At 42.5% G+C, this 20,000-nt stretch overlaps 2 protein-coding genes across 3 annotated transcripts in view; one reads left to right on the forward strand and one right to left on the reverse strand.

The window, feature by feature from the left end:
* LOC138979675 (33 kDa inner dynein arm light chain, axonemal) overlaps positions 1-442 on the forward strand; it is a 38,828-nt gene extending 38,386 nt beyond the window's left edge. For both annotated transcript variants that reach the window (XM_070352391.1, XM_070352393.1), the window contains exon 7: positions 1-442. The gene's annotated coding sequence lies outside the window, so the exon portion shown is untranslated.
* Positions 443-667: 225 nt separating this feature from the next.
* Positions 668-20,000, reverse strand: part of LOC138979671 (hydroxymethylglutaryl-CoA lyase, mitochondrial-like) — a 19,861-nt gene continuing 528 nt past the window's right edge. Inside the window, exons 2-10 of the mRNA XM_070352388.1 lie at positions 19,106-19,174; positions 18,583-18,690; positions 16,935-17,030; positions 16,547-16,605; positions 14,628-14,717; positions 11,816-11,879; positions 7,707-7,895; positions 6,151-6,276; positions 668-4,500 (exon numbers count right to left, since the gene is read on the reverse strand). Of these exons, the coding sequence (XP_070208489.1) occupies positions 4,396-4,500; positions 6,151-6,276; positions 7,707-7,895; positions 11,816-11,879; positions 14,628-14,717; positions 16,547-16,605; positions 16,935-17,030; positions 18,583-18,690; positions 19,106-19,174 (906 nt within the window). The 3' untranslated portion in view covers positions 668-4,395. The remainder of the gene's footprint in view (positions 4,501-6,150; positions 6,277-7,706; positions 7,896-11,815; positions 11,880-14,627; positions 14,718-16,546; positions 16,606-16,934; positions 17,031-18,582; positions 18,691-19,105; positions 19,175-20,000) is intronic.

Here is a 20,000-nt window from a genome sequence, read left to right on the forward strand (position 1 = left end):
ACTTTTCCGCATTTGGAATAGATTGGACAATTACAACTGCAAGCTTGTCTTCAAATGTTTTGGATTTTCTGTGTTTTCTGATATTTTAGACTGCATCCCGAATTTGGTTTTGCATGAAGAACTGTGATATTTAAGGACTCTTTAAAAGGAAAGAGTATAGTGTTCGTTTACTGAGCTTTGTAATCAAGTTTACGTTTACAGAAAATTTGAAGAAATGTGACTATTTAATAAAGTGAGATCAGATCAAGACTTAGTGTTTCTATCCTAGAACTGTTGTCCATTTGTCTTTTTTTTGCCATTGCTGTATCATTACACTTTTAATCCTTTTCTGTGCATTGATCTTAAATATCATTGTTAAGAGAAAAACAATCATTGTGTATAACTTGTGTAAATTACATTTTTAATTAAATGTAGACTTGTTAAGTCAATGTGTGCAAGTGTGTATGCGAGTCTGCGTTATAACGTGTGTCCCATTGCACATGTGCGTATGTGTGTGTGCGTGTATGAGTGTGTGTGTCCGTTTCTACGTATGCTGATCGAATTGTGTGAACATGTGAATGCTGCATGTGTGCAACTGCAACTGAGGCAGAGATCGAGGAAAGAATTTTTTTTTTAAATCAAACAATAATGTATGGAAGGAGCTGTTTCTCAAAACATAAATAAATCAAATAGTTTCAACTTTTAATACCAGGGGCATTTCCAATTTACATAGTGGATAATATCTTCCAGTATATGAATTTAATGAATTAATCTCAAATTCTCAGTCTTGTGCTTTTTCCCTTTTCAATGAAACAACTTACGGTATTATTATGCCACTTGTTTGGCATAGACTCGACAGTTACAAACAAATAAAGATCAATCTGTCACTTTGATTGTCAATCTGAACCACATCAGCAATTGGCAAAATAAATAACCCTTAGTTTGTTTGTTTGTTTGCTTAACGCCCAGCCGACCACGAAGGGCCATATCAGGGCGGTGCTGCTTTGACATATAACGTGCGCCACACAGAAGTCGCAGCACAGGCTTCATGTCTCACCCAGTCACATTATTCTGACACCGGACCAACCAGTCCTAGCACTAACCCCATAATGCCAGACGCCAGGCGGAGCAGCCACTAGATTGCCAATTTTAAAGTCTTAGGTATGACCCGGCCGGCCGGGGTTCGAACCCACGACCTCCCGATCACGAGGCGGACGCCTTACCACTAGGCCAACCGTGCCGGTCTAACCCTTAGTTACAGTACAGTATCTCGCATATATATGTAACAGACATTCCACACAGTAAAACATAGCTGAACACCCAAAATGCTCAAACAAATATGAAATAAGTTAGAGAGTATTCACTTTTTTGTCAATAAGGTTGTTTTTCTGGTAATGTTCATTTATGCCAGCATTGGACTGCATGATATTGTCATTGAACGTCCACAACTTCTTACATTAGCAACCCTTTTGCTTATACAGATTTCTGTACGAGATTCTCTCTAAACTGTACTGATAAAACTTGACTGTCTTTCGCTCTCTCAACCATGTTACGCGCACACACACACACACACACAAACTGAAAAGTACCTACTATCACAACCTATGATTGCTACTGATAAAAACAAATTCTTCAGCACACTGACGGCAAATGAATGTTAGAATTATAAAGGCCATTTTGGGGCCTCTCCTGATAGCAAAAAATTAGATCATGTCTTTTTAAAAAGCCATAAAAACCACAAGAATAATATGTTTTAGCATTTTAAACAAAAGTGTAATTTATAACAATCACACACACACAAAACTTACTTGAAAACTTTCAGAACCAACACATTTTTTCCACCAAGTCCGTATTTCACCACGCAGTGGCCGTTGTCGCACCACGTGCACACGGCCGGACTGGGAATGGATATCTTGGCGATACTGTCGCCAATGAGCTGGCGCCTTTCTTTCTTGTTGATAATGACAGTCACTTCTTCTGACAGCCAATTGGTTTTCTACTTGTTTTTCACACTTTGGTCGTCGATCGTAAGAGCTTCCACAGCCGACAAAACAATACGGAATCCAGACGCCATGATGCTACATTTTTCACCTTCGGCGTTTGGAGATCGGCAGCCAATCAAAACAACCCGCAAACCGCCATCGGTGAATAATTAAGCCTAGGCGATAATCGTCGGAGATCGACAGCCAATCAAACGCGACCCATGATACTGCTATGGGTTCACGCGAGTGCTGGGGTGCGAATGCACTGACTTCAGACGCAGACAGCTTCAGCTGAACGGTTCATACCACCACCCCCCCTTTTTTTTTCTCAACGAATTTGCATCGATCTCAAGAATGGTCTGTGAGCTAAGGAAAATATCGGAATTCCGATAAAATTCGGACCAGTCCCATGTCTGAAACGTCTGTCTTTTTTTCCAGCAATGGAATACTAACTTACACCTAAATTATGTACATATTGTCTCTTGTAAACGTTATCTTTTCTCGCATTAATTTTCCTCCGTCACGGAATGCTACTGCAGTTAGTCTCACTTTGTTCTCAGTTAACCAGGCCACTCCTCAGTCAAATTTGATATAAATACTCAATTCCTCACACTCATCAAGTCGTCACTTGGCACACAAACATGATCAACCACCAACTGCATTACACTCAGATTCAGTCCAGAGTGTGAACACATAGTCCTGTTCACAGCACAGAACACCTTAGTCCATCCTGAACGCAACACAACGGTCTGTTCAAACTTGGCACCCAGAACGATCTCATTCCTTTGGTCATCTTGTCAGGTGTGGTATAGTCCACCCTGCCCTTGCGACCGACTACCTCTCAACAATGACCACATGGGCTTTGGTGCACGAAGCGAACTGGGTGGGAGGGAACTTCTTCTTCTTCTTCTTCTGCGTTCGTGGGCTGAAACTCCCACGTACACTCGTGTTTTTGCACGAGTGGAATTTTACGTGTATGACCGTTTTTACCCCGCCATTTAGGCAGCCATACGCCGTTTTCGGAGGAAGCATGCTGGGTATTTTCGTGTTTCTATAACCCACCGAACTCTGACATGGATTACAGGATCTTTTTCGTGCGCACTTGGTCTTGTGCTTGCGTGTACACACGGGGGTGTTCGGACACCGAGGAGAGTCTGCACACAAAGTTGACTCTGAGAAATAAATCTCTCGCCGAACGTGGGGACGAACTCACGCTGACAGCGGCCAACTGGATACAAATCCAGCGCGCTACCGACTGAGCTACATCCCCGCCCCTTGGTGGGAGGGAACAAGCCACAAGGTACGATTGGTTCAAATCACCACAAATCTTAGGCTGGTTGTCGTGACATATGTTGCGCTAGTCTTTACGTATACTGTCACCTGGTTGTCACGACATATGTCGCGCGCTACTGGCTCGGTCTGTTTGGTCGGTTCCGATTACCTCCCATGGATGCGAAAACCTATATGACCGTTTTTCTTTATTTTTCTCTGTGAATTCACCAGTGGCTATGTAACATGTGTTACAGAATTGCACCAGTGTAGTTAGGGGTAATAGATGTCGTTCAGAAATAACTGTCAAGGGAAATAACTGTCAAGTTTGTATGGGCGGTGGAAGAGATGCTTTCCCTTGTTTTTCTTGCTTTTCCATAGAAACCCTGAGCCAAGCTACACGTGACATACTTGTCGGCCAATCACAGGCAGACAGTGTGCGACTGCTCATGGTGACGATCTGTGCCAGCGAAATCTTGCGAACGACTGACATCCCAGTGAGGATGCTCTTTTTATTCAATCAATCAATCAATATGAGGCTTATATCGCACGTATTCCGTGGGTACAGTTCTAAGCGCAGGGATTTATTTTTTATGTTTTTAATTTTTTTTTTAATGCAATTTATATTGCGCACATATTCAAGGCGCAGGGATTTATTTATGCCGTGTGAGATGGAATTTTTTTTATTCGAAAGTACGCACCTCGGAGCAGACAATCGGCTCAGATGGAGCGACCATGCGTGAAGCCCCGTGTTGTTTGACTCGGTGTTTGCAAGGAAAAACAACTCTTCCCCAGCGCATAAAAACGAGACCGAGAATCATTTCTAGGATTCGTCTATTTCAACCGATCCGACAATTAGGATGTGTACCAGTCCTATTTGGGTGCGCGTGGCACCCAGTTAAGCTGTGTGCACCTCGGTCCTGGGCATCTTAACAGTGAGATACTAGATCACACACAAAACAATTGGCTGTCTGTTCACACTTGGCACAGTACAGAACGCTCTCATTATCTTGATCATCTTGCCAGGTGTGGTGGTCTCAGCCCTGGTCATCTTAACAGTGAGATACTAGATCACACACAAAACAATTAGCTGTCTGTTCACACTTGGCACAGTACAGAACGCTCTCATTATCTTGATCATCTTGCCAGGTGTGGTAGTACCAGATTACAATGAAGAATGTGTGGCCTGTGCCACCTTGGAGCCTGTCTTGCGGCCGATGGCGTTGGAAATGTATTGGCCTGCCTCCAAAAGCTTGTGTATGTCCACACCCTGCGAATAAAGTAGTTGACTCATTAGCAATAACGCCTCAAATATTTCAGTTGAATTACACAAGTCTCACACATTTATATATATCTACAAAATATATTTCTGGGTCTGACCCCAACTCAACACTAACGCTGATGGGGTCTATGTCGACCAAAAGAGTGGGATTCCCTGTAGGTGGAGTTCCTGGAGGGGGATTCCCTGTACACAGGGAATCCCACAGGGTGGAGTTTTTCAATAAAACTTGCAAACCATACTCGAATTTCTAAGAAATATCAAAAAAGATTGAAAAACATCAAATTCTACCGATGTCGCCAAGCATCACGTGACTTTCAGCGATATCAGCGACACGCTACAGGAACTAAATCCTGTGGTATTCCCTGTATACAGGGAATCCCTCTCCAGGAACTCCACCTACAGGAAATCCCACTCTTTTGGTCGACATAGACCCCATCAGCAACACTAACCTGATTTCCCTCCCTCCCTACCTCACTCTCTCTCATCACTCTCTCCCCCCCCCCCCCCCCCCCCCCCCCCCCCCCCTTGCTCTATTTCCCACTCTCTCGATTTTTCTCTTGATTTCTCTCTGACTCCTTCTCCAACTCCTCTTTCTCATGCTCATGACTCCCCCCCTCCTCTCTGGCTCCCTCTCTCTCTCTCTTACACTGGTGAGTTGTATATACACACTCATGTCTGACATTCAGTTTCCCTTTCTTTCTGTTATTGCCTATTACTCATTCCACTCACAAATAAAAAAAACGGAGGTTAACGCTTTGGAACGCTTAACGTCTCCCAGGTACGGATATATCCGTACACACTCATATGGCTCTATCTGACCAGGTACGGATATATCCGCTCAGACTGTTAGCTACAGTCGCTTCCTGGAACGTCCATCTAACACCTGCATTCCATCCCGCAGTGGGGCACTGCGGTTATGAAATTAAAGGCCCCTCCTGTTTCTGGAACCGCAGGAGCTTTCTAGTTTGCTGTTAGGTAGATTTTTGGTTCCTCTTTCCTGTCATGCTCTCTTTTTCTTCATGAATTCTTTTCTTTTTTCTGCCTTCTTGCTCATTCACCTGTATTTTTTCCAAAAATCTCTTCTCTTGCCGCTTGTCTCGCGATTTATGTATAGTTTAATCTGTTAGTGTTCTGATGTAAGTCCAGCAGTAGATAGGTTAAGCCTATTTTAACATACTGGAAACTGGTAATCTTCCAGTAGGTATTAATTTAGTTTTACTAAAGCCTGCTGGGACACAAGTAATGGGTTAGTGCATTTGTAAACAGGAATCGCTTGACAAGTGGCCCCCTTCATCCCCCCCTTCCTCGTCCTGATATGGCTCTGCGTAGTCGGCTGGACGTCAAGCAACAAATAAACAAACAAACAAACCTGCATTCCAGCGTGTTGATACACAGTTACTACACAGTTACTACAATGGTTGCAGCACAGCTGGTCTCGGCCCCCCAAAAATTTTAGTCAACATAGGTGGGGTAGAAAGTGTTAATTCAGGACAAAACAAAACATAGGTGGGGTAGAAAGTGTTAATTCAGGACAAAACAAAACATTGTCCCGAATTAAACATTCCAAAAATGTAAGCTTCCTTATTTTGTTTTCTTGAACGTTAGCAGCCTATCTGTTTTGGCTTTCCCTGTACTCACAGTTTTGATGTTGAGTCCGTTCAGCATGTAGACGACATCTTCTGTGGAGACATTGCCACTGGCCCCTTTAGCGTAGGGACACCCCCCTAGCCCCGCTGCCGAACTATCCACCACGCTCACACCCATCTGAAACATGTCACAGTACAGTAAGGTCAGTTATCACAGAGCTGCACGGGGGCAGGGATGTAGCTCAGTCGGTAGCGCGCTGGATTTGTATCCAGTTGGCCGCAGTCAGCGTGAGTTCGTCCCCACGTTTGGTGAGAGATTTATTTCTCAGAGTCAACTTTGTGTGCAGACTCTCCTCGGTGTCCGAACACCCCCCGTGTGTACACGCAAGCACAAGACCAAGTGCGCACGAAAAAGATCCTGTAATCCATGTCAGAGTTCGGTGGGTTATAGAAACACGAAAATACCCAGCATGCTTCCTCCGAAAACGGCGTATGGCTGCCTAAATGGCGGGGTAGAAACGGTCATACACGTAAAAGCCGTGGGAGTTTCAACCCATGAACGAACAAACAAACAAACAGAGCTGCACAAACACATCACACGGACATAGATATTGAATACATTGGAACCCTCTTTTTAAGACCTACAAAAAATCTGAGAAAATTGGGTCTTACAGAGGAGGGAGTCTAAAACTGAATGGGGGTACATTTACGGAGGTTATTAGGCCTAAAAAAAAAATAGGTGTGGTTACGGTAACCCGACCTACCCTATTTTTAGGGGCCGACCCTATAACTTTTTATTACATTTGTCAAAAAAAGAAAAAAAAAGAAAAAAAAGAGTGCAGAAAACGCAATGAAAGCGACAGCGCTCGAGTCGCACACTTATTTCCCTGTCAAGTAGGTTTAATTTGTACACATTAGAAAAAAAAGTTAAAAAAAAAAAAGTGATTGCCTACCTTCCTACCCTATTTTTTTTGGCTATGTTGCCTTAACCACACCTATTATTTTTTTTTTGCCTTAACAATCTCATGAAACAGGGTCCTAAAAGGGAGGGAGTCTTATAAGAGGGGTTCCACTGTACAGTGTACACACACATCAGCAAAGTCTCTCTCTCTCTCTTCCTCGACCTCCCACTTTCTCCATGCCTCTCTATCTTTCTCTCACTCCCTTTCTCTGGAGACTATCTCTCCCCCTACCCCCCCCCCCCCCCCCTTTCTCTGGAGACTATCTCTCCCTCCTCTCCCCCTACCCCCCCTTTCTCTGGAGACTATCTCTCCCTCCTCTCCCCCTACCCCCCCTTTTCTCTGGAGACTATCTCTCCCCCTACCCTCCCTTTCTCTGGAGACTATATCTCTCCCTCCTCTCCCCCTACCCTCCCTTTCTCTGGAGACTATATCTCTCCCTCCTCTCCCCCTACCCTCCCTTTCTCTAGAGACTATCTCTCCCTCCTCTCCCCCTACCCCCCCCCCCCCCCCCCCCCCCCCGCAGAACACACACATCAATTCCTCAAATCAGCAACAAAAACAGTTGTTAATTGTAACCAATGCCCAAGCAAGCATAGCCTCACTCAGATCCGCCAACTAAAATGCACAGAACTTACACACTACCTACCTGTAGAGCTGCGAAGATATTGGCCAGCGCTTGACCATACGTATCATGACAGTGAACAGCCAGCCGGTCAAGTGGAACCTCCTTGCTGACCACAGATATTAACTGGCGCATGGCCAGTGGCGTGCCGATGCCTATCGTGTCACCCAGGGAGATCTCGTAACAACCAAGTTCATACATCTTTCGTGCCACCTGAAAACCAAGAACGGAGATGAGAAATTTTAAGATAAGACATAAGACATGAGATGTTATTTCCACCACGTGCATTACAATCAATCAATATCAATCAATATCAATCAATATGAGGCTTATATCGCGCATATTCCGTGGGTACAGTTCTGAGCGCAGGGATTTTTTTTGGTTTTTTTAAAAAAAAATTTATGCAATTTATATCGCGCACATATTCAAGGCGCAGGGATTTATTTATGCCGTGTGAGATGGAATTTTTTTTACACAATACATCACGCATTCACATCGGCCAGCAGATCGCAGCCATTTCGGCGCATATCCTACTTTTCACGGCCTATTATTCCAAGTCACACGGGTATTATCACACTATCTCTCCCTCCTCTCCCCCTATCCCCCCCCCTTTCTCTGGAGACTATCTCTCCCTCCTCTCCCCCTACCCCCCCTTTCTCTGGAGACTATCTCTCCCTCCTCTCCCCCTACCCCCCCTTTCTCTAGAAACTATCTCTCCCTCCTCTCCCCCTACCCTCCGTTTCTCTGGAGACTATCTCTCCCTCCTCTCCCCCTACACAGGAATATATCTTGGTTTGAGTTCATTCAATGCATAGTACATTCAAACACAACAACCAGAGTACTAACAGAGCTGCATAACACACTTACTTACACCCACACACTCTACATTATACCGCAAGATACGTGTATTAGAAAATAAGTCGTTTTCATGTGTGGTTTTTTTGGGTGGTGGTTTATTTTCTGTCTTTTTCTTTTGGGGGGAGGGGCTGGGGCGGGCATGTAGCTCAGTCGGTAGCGCGCTGGATTTGTATCCAGTTGGCCGCTGTCAGCGTGAGTTCGTCCCCACGTTCGGCGAGAGATTTATTTCTCAGAGTCAACTTTGTGTGCAGACTCTCCTCGGTGTCCGAACACCCCCGTGTGTACACGCAAGCACAAGACCAAGTGCGCACGGAAAAGATCCTGTAATCCATGTCAGAGTTCGGTGGGTTATAGAAACACGAAAATACCCAGCATGCTTCCTCCGAAAGCGGCGTATGGCTGCCTAAATGGCGGGATAAAAAACGGTCATACACGTAAAATTCCACTCGTGCAAAAAACACGAGTGTACGTGGGAGTTTCAGCCCACGAACGCAGAAGAAGAAGAAGAAGGTGGGAGGGTTGTGCAGGTGGTGGTGTGTGTGTAAGACTTAGACTTGGAAACATTGTGGCAAACACGCTGCTCATTACAGGAGACAAGTAAAAGGCATTAGAGTGAAATGTGTGCTCTGCGCTCCATTGCACACGGTATACAGTGCCAGCTTTAATGATATCCGTTAATTCCAAACATTACAATGCTCATTAGAGCTTACTACCACTATCGGCGTTAACCGGTTATTACCGGCATTTTACCGGTTGAAATGAGAAAATACCGGAACAAAATTGGCTGCTGGTATAAACTACCGGTTGATTTTCAGAACTACCGGGGTTTTTTCGCTGGTGAAACAACATAACCAGTACTCTGAGTTGGACTCTTACTGGTTCCAATGACCAGCCTACCGTTTTTTTCTGGACTGTTTGCATCATAAAAGTTTGCGTACCGGTTTGAAAAAATACTAGCGCCCTCACTGACTATGTGTATTCATTTTTTCATTGATCAGTGCAGTGACTACAGATGTTTACTTAACTGTTTGAAAAGGGGAATAACTCTTTTACCTTCCATTAAAAACCCTGACACAGCTAACTTATCTCCTTTGCTTCAAACTTCTGACTGTTAATAATCTTTCCATGTCAGTTACCAACACGTATATAAACTACTAGATGAATACCGGCGCTTCGCCGAAGAAGTAGACCTGAATACCCGAAGCCGGGTACCCGGCTTTGCCGGGTGTACACCGGCTTTGCCGGCGCATTGTACGCGATTGACGCCACACGAAGGAAGGGAGATAAACGCGCAAAACACTGGAGAAGATAAGGAAGAGTTACTGGGAATGGATGTACAGAAAAACCAAAATCGGTTGAGCGCTGCGAGCACGTGTTGAAAATTTTCATCGACCAGATTGTGTCCGGGGTGTACAGTGGAACCCCTCACAAGGACCCCCCTCTCTAACGACTACCCCGCCACAACAACCCTTTTTTTTGTAACCGATGTGTTTCCTTATACAGTTGTCACCAGTGTAGCGACCACCCCGCTCTAACGTCTAAGGACCGACCTAACAGCTTGTGTAACGACTTTGTCAGAGAAAGCCAAGACTCTCAGTCAGCCTAACGCATCACTGACAAACCGGTTATAACCAGTTATAACCGTCTCGCGTAAGCAAAGGCACTAAACCGCTGAGAGGTGTGATGGTTGGGTGGGCTGAGTAAACATCACAAACCAATCATCGAGAAAACAAACTCACGTGACCAACATACACCGTTCAACTCAGTCAGAATAGACAGTCTTTGGACAGAAGAGCAGTGGAGATCGACATGGCGTCTACAAATAAAATAAAATATTTCACTCTCGAAAATCGAGTGAATGTTGTGAACAGACACAAAAAGGGAGAAAGTGCCATCGTGATTGCAAAAAGTCTTGATGTTGGAAAATCGCAAATTCAAAGAATTATCCAAGACAAAGAAAACATTCTGAAAAGGTGGGAAAGTGGTGACAATGCCGATCGAATGCGATCAAAGCGGCAGAAGACAACATACTCTGACGTAAATGAAAAGGTTTGGGATTGGTTCCTGGCTGCCAGAAAAAAGAATTTTCCGATCTGCGTGTGCGGCGAGATCAAAGGCAGGTCCATTGTGATAGCTGGGTGGCCTTGTTTATAGACACTGACCTTCTTCCCAGGGGTCATTGACCCAGTTTTAGCTATGAGAGGTGGTTCCCCTTTCATATCTGAGAGAGGAAACACTTCCTGCACCCGGGTCAGTAACCGAGTTTAACATATGGGGAGTTTAACCTATGGGGCGGTCTCTTTGATGTCTTGAGAGGAAACTTGGCCAGGGTAGTACATGCACCAGAACTGGTGGACACCAAGGACAATGTCAAACATGAAATCGAAGCAGTTTGCTTGAGGAAACGGTCGTCAGCAACTCAAACTTCTCCGGTTTCTTTTTTTAAGAAAATCTGACTTTCTTTGTGGCCCCCTGACCCCGCCCCCTCTGTAAGGACCCCCCTCCATAAGGACCGATTTTTGTCAACATTTTCAAGGTCGCTAGAGAGGGGTTCCACTGTACCTGAATATGCCCACCAAATTTGAAGCAGATCCATCGAGAACTTTGGCCGTGCATCGCGAAGTGACACAGACAGACAGACAGACAGACACAAGCCGTATATAGATATAGATGTGAAAATACATTTCCACTAAACATTACATGAACATTGGTTACTATCTCTCACCAGCAACTCATGTGCATGCGTGCGAGCGTGCGAGTGTGTGTGTGTGTGTGTGTGTGCGTGTGTGTGCGTGTGTGCGAGTGTGTGTGTGTGTGCGTGTGTGTGCGTGTGTGTGCGTGTGTGTGTGCAGTATGGATGTGGAAGACGCGCCTGTCTGGAGTACTTTGGGTGTTCTTACTGCGTATGTTTTATTGTTCTTGTCTTTTAAGGTTGTTGTCATTATGTTGTTTGGTTGTTTTAAGAGCAGATGAACCACATTTTTCCATCCATTGTGTTAATTGTATGGACAATAAATGATCTTATGTCTTATACAGTGGAACCCCTCTTTTACGACCTCTAAAATCTGAGAAAATCAGGTCTTAAAAAGGAGGGAGTCTTAAAATGGGGGTAAATTTACAGAGGTTATAAACAGAAAGTCTGAAAAAACAGGGTCTTAAAAGGGAGGGAGTCTTAAATTGGGGGGTCTTAAAAGGGGGGTTCCACTGTATGTAACAAATTCAAATGACACATGAACATACTATGAACACTTTGCATACTGTTGCTGTCAACTCACCTCGGCCACTTTTTCTGGTTTGATGCTTCCTTCATATGGACAACCCAGAACACATGAGACATACCTGTAAACCAATGAAAAATAAAGACAAAATAAATAAACAAGTCGCGTAAGGCGAAAATACAACATTTAGTCAAGCTGTCGAACTCACAGAATGAAACTGAACGCACTGCAATTTTTCAGCAAGACCGTATACTCGTAGCATCGTCAGTCCACCGCTCATGGCAAAGGCAGTGAAATTGACAAGAAGAGCGGGGTAGTAGTTGCGCTGAGAAGGATAGCACGCTTTTCTGTATCTCTCTTTGTTTTAACTTTCTGAGCGTGTTTTTAATCCAAACATATCATATCTATATGTTTTTGGAATCAGGAACCGACAAGGAATAAGATGAAAGTGTTTTTAAATTGATTTCGAAAATTTAATTTTGATCATAATTTTTATATTTTTAATTTTCAGAGCTTGTTTTTAATCCAAATATAACATACTTATATGTTTTTGGAATCAGGAAATGATGAAGAATAAGATTAACGTATATTTGGATCGTTTTATAAAAAAATTTTTGTTGTTGCAATTTCCAGATTTTTAATGATCAAAGTCATTAATTAATTTTTAAGCCAACAAGCTGAAATGCAATACCCAGACCTGTTTACCCTAAACCCGAGGCAAGAGTACTTTCCCAAAAAGTTGAGTGTATTTTTCAAAAAGTTGGTGTACTTTGCAAGCAAAGCCATATGGGCTAGGGAAAATGTACGCGTGGGTGCAAACGTGTTTGTGTAAGAATAGCATGTCTTGTGAACACCTTCAGAATTTAACTCCTTCAACAGGGATAAAACAATTTTATTTACCTGTCAGTTTATAGCATTATAAACAGTGTCTTCCAAACAGATTGATAATGAAATGATGAAGTTCGTGAAATAACATCTGCGGTTGACAGTGGCAAGTTCATTTTTACAATCATCTCAGAAGACATTGCTTCAGCACGGACTACAGCCTTTTCTAATGGCAGAATTTGCTTTGCGGGAATGAACTTCATAATTCCTTGGCAGTTTTCAGCGGATTTCTTTGCAGCAACCTTGTCCAGGTGAGTTTTGGAACTGCAGTGTCGTTCGATGTAATATTTCCCAGCATGGGCAACGGAGAAATCTGATTTACAATACTTGCAGTGTGCATGACTTTTTCCGATAGTAGACTCCACAATTCCCGGCTCTTTCTTATATTTCTCCAAGAAAATCTGCTGCTTCTGCTGTTTAGATTTGGTAGTCATCCGAAACTGGCACATTTTTCTGCTTCATTTTGCCACGATTTTCCAGACGATCGCACGTGCCAACAACTGAACAAGGTTTCCACAGCTGAAGACTCACTGTCATGGTTATCTCCCTTCGACCGAAACCGGTATCGGTTGTACCATCCCGTAATCAGCACACCAACACCGGAAAACGTATTCTAGACTTTTTCTTTGGCGTATTTTGTGCGTGTGTCGTGTATTTGCGTACCGATAATAATTTGGCGTACAAAATACGCCCAAATCGTACTGGTAAACCAGGTCTGAATACCAAAGTCCGGCCTTCGTCGAAGATTGCTTAGCCAAAATTTCAATCAATTTGATTGAAAAATGAGGGTGTGACACGGCCGCCTCAACTTTTACAAAAAGCCGGATATGACGTCATGAAAGACATTTATTGAAAAAATGAAAAAAACCGTCCGGGGATATCATTTCCAGGAACTCTCATGTAAAATTTCATAAAGATCAGTCCAGTAGTTTAGTCTGAATCGCTCTACACACACACACGCACACGCACACACACACACACACACACACACACACACACACACATACACCACGACCCTCGTCTCGATTCCCCCTCTATGTTAAAACATTTAGTCAAAACTTGACTAAATGTAATAAAAAACAGAATTCTTCACAAGCACACTGAACAACAAAACCCAAAGCAAAGCAATAAAAACTAAAATGCCTGCGAGGAAGGTCTCACAGAATACAATCAGGAACAAGAACTGTAACTTGTATGTATTCAACAAAACAACAAAAACAGCAGTAGCAGCGCAAGTTGGATTTTACATCTAACATGAAACGCATTCAACTGTTGATATCTGATATCTGTGAAGTATGAGGATTTAGAATAATGCTAACAGCTTTTCAACATTTGTTTTTCTTTATACAGTGGAGTCCCCCTTTAAAGACCTCATAAAATCTGAAAACATCAAGGTCTTAAAAAGGACAAAGTCTTTAATTCTTTCTTTCTTTCTTTCTTTATTTGGTGTTTAACGTTGTTTTCAACCACGAAGGTTATATCGCGACGGGGAAAGGGGGGAGATGGGATAGAGCCACTTGTCAATTGTTTCTTGTTCACTAAAGCACTAATCAAAAATGCTCTCCAGGGGCTTGCAACGTAGTACAATATATTACCTTACTGGGAGAATGCAAGTTTCCAGTACAAAGGACTTATCATTTCTTACATACGGCTTGACTGAAATCTTTAAAAAAAAATGGACTATATTCTATACAAGAAACACTTAACAAGGGTAAAAAGAGAAACAGAATCCGTTAGTCGCCTCTTACGACATGCTGGGGAGCATCGGGTAAATTCTTCCCCCTAACCCGCGGGGGGGGGGGGGGGGGGGGGGGGGGGGGGATTTAAGACCTCATAAAATCTGGAAAAAATCAAGATCTTAAAAAGGACAAAGTCTTTAATTGGGGGTCTTTAAAGGGAGGTTCCACTGTACTTGTATCATCAAATTCCAGCACAAAAACAAAAAACAAAAACAAAATGACAAAAGCACCATAAATATACTCACCCTCTCACCCTGATGTTAGCTTCTTTTGCCCTAATCAGCACAGCCTGAAACCGGGACAACGATTCTTCTATGGAACAGTTGATGTTCTTTCTGAAATCAACACAAAATGTTACTTTAAAATTGGATCTGATTAAAAGCTGGCTGCATACACTCCATCACTTGTGTATGTTTTGTTTGTGTTTGTTTGTTTGTGTGTGCGTGTGTGTGTGCGTGTGTGCGTGCGTGTGTGTTTGTGTGTGTGTGTGTTTCTGTGTGTGTGTGTGTGTGTGTGTTTTAATCTCTTCTTGTCATTTTACTGATACTTTCTAAATCAATCAGTTCACACAGACATACGCGCATACACACAGCAGTGCTGTTCTTTCTAAGCAATCCCTAAATATTCATTAAAGCACAATTGTAACCTATTAAGTATTATACGCTACATGTATTAGTATTCATTGTAAACTATAAAATATAATTGACAAACTTGGCATACACGTGACCCAGATCCACACAGCCATTTATCGACAAGACTGCCCTAGATCTTCAAGTTATCTCCTTTTTCCTTAAAACAATCATCCTCATCATCATCATCATCATCATCATCATCATCATCATCATCATCATCATCATCATCATCAATCAATCAATCATCATCATCATCATCATCATCATCATCACCATCACCATCACCATCATCATCAGTCTCCTAACAAAGACACTCGTTGAAAGGACCTGAGCCTGACGAAGCAGAACCCCTTCTCCATGCTGTTCTGTTGGGGGCCATCGACAGAACCTGTCATGAAAGCTTTTCTGTGTCCGTTCTTTGACATTCAGGCATGGAAATGGAAAAAAGTAAAAAAGGCTGAACATTTGTAAGTACCGTATTTGACGGATTACAAGACGCACCGTTCTATAAGCCGCACCCCCGACTTTAAAAAAAAAATTGGGACGAGCCACGTATAGGCCGCATCACTATATTAGCCGCCGTCGAAAAAAATATAATCAGATCGTGTCAATCAATCAAACCAACCAGGCAAACGAAAGTACGGTATTTGGCGAAATCGGCTCCGAGAATAAAGTGAAACAAAGAAGAACAGTGAAAAAGTTTGAAGAAAAATATCACACACACACAATTTGTAACCAACACACACATGTAGTCCCGCCCAGAATAAGCTTTTTGGGGATGATTTACGACTTTTGCGCACATTTCGAGCAGACGAAAACACAACATGGCGGCTCTCGCTCCTCCAACTATTGCGAGACACAAAAAACCGAAATCTCGCGCGTGAGATCCTGATACATCCGGTGTTTCTCTGTATGCTATCTTGTCACGACGACTTGTTGACAAACGAAGATTCGCGAAAGAAAGAGAAAAGCGCCGAGTCTTGAGTAGAGAGCTAATAAAGTACCGGTAATCGCTAATCGAGCGAAATGTAAATCCGCGGCGACTTCCATTAGGTGAATGCTATTCAAGTTTAGGTAACGTTTTAGCCGCATCTTTTTATAAGCCGCAATGCGATTTTTTTTTTTTAAAAAGTCGCAGCTTGTAGTCCGTCAAATACGATAAGCTTAAAGTCAACGGCGCGAAGCGCCTAGCATGCCCCCCCCCCCCCCCGGAAAAATGTTTTTCTAAAGAACCCAAATTGTGCAATTTGGTGTCATCTGAGCTCCAACTTTGCCATTAAATTCAGTTTTGAGAACCATTTTTGCCTCCCACATTTATTTTTTCGGCGGACACGCTAGCTTTTTCGGCGGAACAAAAAACAATTTGACGGAAATTTGCCTTTCGGCGGACAATCCCCATGCCTAGACATTGTCTGACCGGCTCTTACATTGTCTCCCCAATCTGCGTCCTCCTTTGAAAGTACCTTGCAGAGGGTGTCAATTGCCTCATAAATCAATGATTTAACTTTACAAAAAATACCATGCATACTTACTTGCTAAAACTTTCAGAAGCAGCTCCAAATATGGCCACTTCAGATGCTTTGGCCTCCAGCTGTAAAAATCACACAAGTGAAAATTACACATGCACACTACCGCACACACTCTATTGCACATACACACTACTGTACACACCACTCACACACTGTGCACATTTTCAAAACTGAAGATTGCAGCAAAGTAAATTACTATGAAACTTGCACTCTGTGACTTAATGATCAAGATTATTCAAAAATGTTCCAGTGAAAATACTCTGCTAAAAATAACACAAAACTAATTATTTTGCACTCTACATTTTTACCACACACACACACACACACACACACACACACACACACATACACAGACACAAATAAACGGTAATCATTATCATCCAGTACTTACAGCAGATTCCAAGCCTTTGACATTGGGAGTAAGTGCAGAATACACAACATCAGGTTTTCTTTTGATGGCGGCAAATACTTCATTGTGGTCTGACATCTACAGAACAAAACAACCAAAAAGATTATTTCAATCCAATTAACCAAACCTTTCGCTGCCTGTAGAACATCACCTGACATCCTGGGTTAACCTGCTTTAATGGCCAACAAAGCGTTCAATAAACAACAACAGAGGAAGAAAAACAACAAGCAAACAATGTGATGTGTGGGGTGTATTCATTTGATACATCAAGGGACGGGGGCGGTGGCCGGGTGGTAAGACGTCGGCCTCTTAATCGGAAGGTCGAGGGTTCGAATCCCGGCCGCGGCCGCCTGGTGGGTTAAGTGTGGAGATTTGTCCAATCTCCCAGGTCAACTGCGAGGCCAAGTGGTAACGCATTTGCGCTCGGAAGCGAGAGGTTGCGAGTTCGACCCTGGGTCAGGGCGTTAGCAATTTTCTCCCCCCTTTCCTAACCTGGGTGGTGGGTTCAAGTGCTAATCTTTCGGATGAGACGAAAAACCGAGGTCCCTTCGTGTACACTACATTGGGGTATGCACGTTAAAGATCCCACGATTGACAAAAGGGTCTTCCCTGGCAAAATTGTATAGGCATAGATAAAAAATGTCCACCAAAATACCCGTGTGACTTGGTATAATAGGCCGTGAAAAGTAGGATATGCGCCGAAATGGCTGCGATCTGCTGGTCGATGTGAATGCGTGATGTATTGTGTAAAGAATTCCATCTCACATGGCATAAATAGATCCCTGCGCCTTGAGTCCGAGTCTGGAGATACGCGCGCGATATAAGACTCTATGTTAACAACTTATGTGCAGACCTGCTAGTGGCTTATCCTTTGTGTGTACAAGCAAGCACAAGATCAAGTGCGCACGGAAAAGATCCTGTAATCCATGTCAGAGTTCGGTGGGTTATAGAAACACGAAAATACCCAGCATGCTTCCTCCGAAAGCGGTGTATGGCTGCCTAACTGGCGGGGTAAAAACGGTCATAACGTAAAATTCCACTTGTGCAAAAAACACGAGTGCACGTGGGAGTTTCAGCCCTTGAACGCAGAAGAAGAAGAAGAAGAAGAAGAAGAAGAAGAAGACACATCAAGGGAACACTGTAAGTTGGAAATACAGGTATTGCTTTGTATACAAATTTATTTTGTATATTATAATTCATTATTAATTTCAGCAAACAAGTTGAGAAAGCATTTTAAACTGAAAAATGAATAGATATATTTCCCCTCCATCTTAAAAAACCCACTAACACACACACACAAAAACTAGATATCATGAAACTCTCCCCCTCTTCCCTGTTTTGTTTGCAGAGAACCTTGGGCTTCTGTGTAGAATTGAATGCCTTTAGAAGCAAAACTAAGAAAAATATGGACTGAGATTATAATTAAGGGAACTTGAATTTTATGTGACCAAAAATAGAGAGGCTTTCAATGTTATATTTATCAGAAAAGTCAAATCAAAGTTTGTTTCAAAATCATAACCATGTGTTAAACAAATATCAGGTGATTTTAGAAAATGCATAAACTCTAAAAGTAACACTAACAGAAGTGTTACCAGACAAACAGCCAACTTTCACTCCAGCAGTGTGTTACCTGTGGTACCCATTTTGGAGAGACAAAACTTGAGACTTCAATTACAGGCAGGCCAGTTTCTGACAGTTTGTTGATGAATTCCACTTTCACAGATGTTGGTACAATATTCTGCAAACAAAAAGGAAAACATGATGTCAAACTGGCTAACAGACTGAACAGATTTTTACTTTTCCTTTTTGTAACAGTTTCTCTTTTCTGTGTGTGGAGGAAAAAACATAACACACACGTACACACATCTCTCTCTCTCTCTCTCTCTCTCTCTCTCTCTCTCTCTCTCTCTCTCTCTCTCAGACACACACAAAAGTGGACGAACACACGCACACACAAACACACAGAGTGAAAATCAAACATTTAGTTACACTTCCAACGCCTAATGATAATTGATAACCTATATCTGTGATACCTGATATTCGCTTGACATTGACAGCCTGGTCGACAGTTTTAAGGAAATAGTTTCTGTGATCAGACATCCTGGCTAAGTCAATCAGTGATAAAAATTATACTGCCACATGCTTATAATTACCTTTTCATTCTGAAGTCCATCTCTGGGTCCCACTTCCACAATCTTGACAAACGTGGGGAGCCCTGCCATCTGGAAAATTATATAACTTATATTTATAAGTTGATGGATAATGCAGATGCAATCTATATATATATAGATCACCCTGACCAAACTTTGCATACAAAACTACCTTGAGCACAGTCTCTCTCTCACACACACACACACACACACACACACACACACACACACACACACACACACACACACACTCACACACACTGTAAATGAATATATGTTTATAAAAAAGAAAACAAACACTGAATCCACACTCACATTTCAATTACCACCAAATTGTGTTTACACTCACACCAACCAAGAGTGTGTAGCATTTGATAATTCAGCTATAGGGCCTACCTATAATACTTTAATAGTATAACATTAAAATGTTAATAACAAAGTGTCATTTATAGTTATAACAAGGAAACCTTATTGTAGCCCAAACTTTCACCTTCCTTTCCATGTGTTGTTGTTGTCATTCACTTGTTTCACATTTCTAATTCTAGTTGTCGTTTATCTGATAAAATTCCTAGGTCAAAATGAGTATCAAAGCTATTCATATTAGGCCACAAAAAAAAAATTGTCTGTTTCTGGTAACATGGCTAAAAAAAATAGGGTCGGTAGTTCGGGATTTTTTTTTTTTTTTTTTTTTTTTTTTTTTTTTTTTACCCCAAATGTAGACCAATAAAACTAACTTTAAAAATCGCGCAAAGAGACTGGATTCACTATACATAGAGACAAGACACTCAACACATTTACAAATCGTCAGCGGACTTTCGTTTTCACACGTTTTTGTTGTTCATTTTCTCACCCTGTCAAAAAAAACAAAAAAAACATTTTGAGTTTGGAAAAAAAAAGT

This window comes from Littorina saxatilis, linkage group LG11, assembly GCF_037325665.1.
Source record: "Littorina saxatilis isolate snail1 linkage group LG11, US_GU_Lsax_2.0, whole genome shotgun sequence".
Classification (NCBI taxonomy): domain Eukaryota; kingdom Metazoa; phylum Mollusca; class Gastropoda; order Littorinimorpha; family Littorinidae; genus Littorina; species Littorina saxatilis.